Source organism: Otolemur garnettii, unplaced genomic scaffold, assembly GCF_000181295.1.
Source record: "Otolemur garnettii isolate 467f Iridium unplaced genomic scaffold, OtoGar3 scaffold00027, whole genome shotgun sequence".
Taxonomy (NCBI): Eukaryota; Metazoa; Chordata; class Mammalia; order Primates; family Galagidae; genus Otolemur; species Otolemur garnettii.
The window spans coordinates 15,159,657-15,162,491 of record NW_003852422.1 but is presented as its reverse complement, the minus strand read 5'-3'; the positions used below and the strand labels follow the sequence as shown (position 1 = coordinate 15,162,491).

At 39.5% G+C, this 2,835-nt stretch overlaps 1 protein-coding gene across 1 annotated transcript; it reads left to right on the top strand.

Moving 5' to 3' along the window:
- Positions 1–1,941: 1,941 nt before the first annotated feature.
- On the top strand, positions 1,942–2,833 carry LOC100949973 (centromere protein O; the record flags this gene model as incomplete). The annotated part of the gene is made up of 1 exon (XM_003788468.3): positions 1,942–2,833. A coding segment is annotated over exon 1 (771 nt), but the record flags the coding sequence as incomplete, so codon positions are not given.
- Between the last annotated feature and the right edge of the window lie 2 nt (positions 2,834–2,835).

Below are 2,835 nucleotides of genomic sequence, written 5' to 3'. Positions count from 1 at the left end.
TGGCTCTGTGTTCTTCTCACTTTCTCCATGTGTGAAATAATTATAGCATTGTAATGTCAGAGGGAATAAAATGTCGAGAATATTGTGACATTCTGTTTTATTGTAACCTATGTCAGCCTGAAAATAATTACATTTTTGAGGCAGCCCTGACAAAGTATATTGCAAAGTGTTGTAATCACTGAAAAAGGGTTTTTCTCTTTTGTCAAGGTCATACTGTTGATTTCATTTTTTTTCCCTTTATTTTATGAGCAACTAAAGTTTGTAAGTGGATGGTCCATGTCTCATTAGGAAAGAGTTTTGCTACCTTAGCCAACTCACGTAATTAGCATCTGAAATAGAGCAGAAGATTCCAGAATGGAGAGGAGACATTGAGAAGCATTTGGGAAATAGAATCTGGAAGAATTAGAATCTACTTTTTTTTTTTTTTAAATTTCAACATTAACATTAAGGAACTCTTTTTTCATTTTAACTAATTCTATTCTTTGTTGAGACTTATGGATAAAATTGCCTTATTATAAATATTTCCAAACTTCCTTGACTCAAGAAAAAAAAAATCAACAAGGAGTACAAACATGACCACTTCTAGCCAACATCCTCAGCATGGTTTGAAGGTAGAGAATACTACAACCCTCAAATTACCTGTAAATAACCCTCGAAGGTTGAACTCAGCAGCTGTTGCTACTGCAAACTTGTGACTCTGAGGAGCGGGAGAGGCAGACATAAAATAGAGACGTCTCAGAGGAAACATAGATAAATACACTTGGAAGGAGGGAGTTTGAGGTCAAAGTATTCACCACATTTCTAGGGCTCTGTAGTTGATAGCATTGGTTACAGGGAAGGAGATTGAAAAAATCAGGCTTGGGAGTTATAACCTTGAAGAACATTGTTTCTCGGGGATAATCTGAAAATGGAGAAGGGAATGTGCCCTTGGAGAAGTGGCTGTGAAGTGTGAAGAAATAAAGAAATAAAGAAAGAATAAGGAAGAAAAGAAAATAAAGAAATAATTAAGGATTTCCTAGAAATAAATGAATAAGCTGACATGCCAACTACTTTCCCTCCTATTACAACCACTACCATCCATTAAAGAAACCGAAACTCATCAAACTGACCCAAGGGAGTCCTCTTAAACCAGGAATATTGTCTTTCAAGTGTCTAGAAACAGTAAAAAAGTAAAAAACAAAAACCACAATCCCCTCATCAATTCCAGTCAAAACTACTGTAAGAACGGTAAGAAGCAGCCTAAAAATGTGAATTAAACTATTTCACCTGACAGGAAACAGAAGAAAAATGTCACAAAACCCTGCAAATTGAATGAAATATTCTCGTGTAAACATTTGGAGATAGGAATGATATTTTAAATCAGAAATTCAAAGACTAAACTTACAAAAGAAAGAAAGAAAATGAAAATTTTTCAAACAAAGGAAGTAAATATATGAGAATGACAGTATTAGAAATAAAGGCAAAACACAAAGTGATTGCGAGTGTTTAGTATAGTCAAGCAATAATTAGTGAGGGGCATTAGCAAGAGGAGGGAACCAAGAGAATGATGATAAGTAAGAGTCAGAGAGAAAGTGTTTGAAAGGGAAGAAGGCAGGTAGGATCCAATACATGTGTGATTAGAATCCCTGGAAATAACGAATACTGGTGAAAATGTGGAGAAAGGGGAAGCCTTTTGTATGTTGTTGGTGACTATGTGAATTAACACAACCATTGCAATGTATGGCAGTTCCTCTTGTAGTAAAAATCAAACTATCACATGATCCAGCAGTCCTATTGTTGGGTGTTTATAAAAAAACAACAACAGAGCGATTAGATCAGTTTTGAAGACGAGGATGGCGGGAACTGTCAGCACTGGCGAGCATGAACAAGCGGAGGGAAGGTTAGGGGAAGGAAGCCCCAAGGACCGGCTGAACTGTGACCACAATGGCGGGCTGAATGACTTTTTAGAAAATCTAGTGGACCAAAGGGCGCCGTGCCCTCGAGAGCGCACCGGAGGCGGGGAGCAAGGACATCTAGGTCCCTTTTACTACTGGTCAAGACAGCTTCATGGGGATCTGAGGAGATGGAGCGGGCGAATACTTTATGTCAAGAGGGAGAATCCAAAGGAGGTGTCTTAGCTCACTTGGAAAGACTAGAGAATGAAGTGAACAGATCCCATAAAGGTAAACAATCTGAAGAGCTGCAGAGTGCACAGACGGTGGAAAGTGCTCTTGAAACCAAGATCCGTAAACTGAGGCTTCTACGAGATGAGCTGAGGGCTGAACTGAAGCAATCCCAAGCCAGAGTTAAAGCATCTATTGCCAATGTAGAACCTGACCAAAAAGTAGAGATCAGTGAGGAAGAAGATTTGGAAAGAAAACAGGAAAATATGAAAGCCATTTTGCAGGCATATCGTTTTACAGGGCTCAGTGGTAAACTGACCAGCCGAGGAGTCTGCATCTGCATCAGTACTGCTTTTGAGGGGAACCTATTGGATTCCTATTTTGTGGACCTTGTCATACAGAAGCCTCTCCAGATACATCACCATTCGGTCCCAGTCTTCATTCCTCTAGAAGAAATAGCTGCAAAGTACTTACAGACTGACATTCAGCGCTTCCTGTTCAGTCTCTGGGAGTATTTAAATGCTTACTCTGGGCGGAAGTACCAAGCAGATCGACTTCAGAGTGACTTTGCAGCCTTTCTGAATGGGCCCCTGCAGAGAAACTCACTGTGCAACTTGCTGTCATTTACTTACAAAGTGGATCCAAGGGATCAGTCTTTCCAATTTTATGCAAGATTGCTGTATAAGGACCTCACAATGACTCTTCCCACTGATGTCACTGTTACATATCAAGG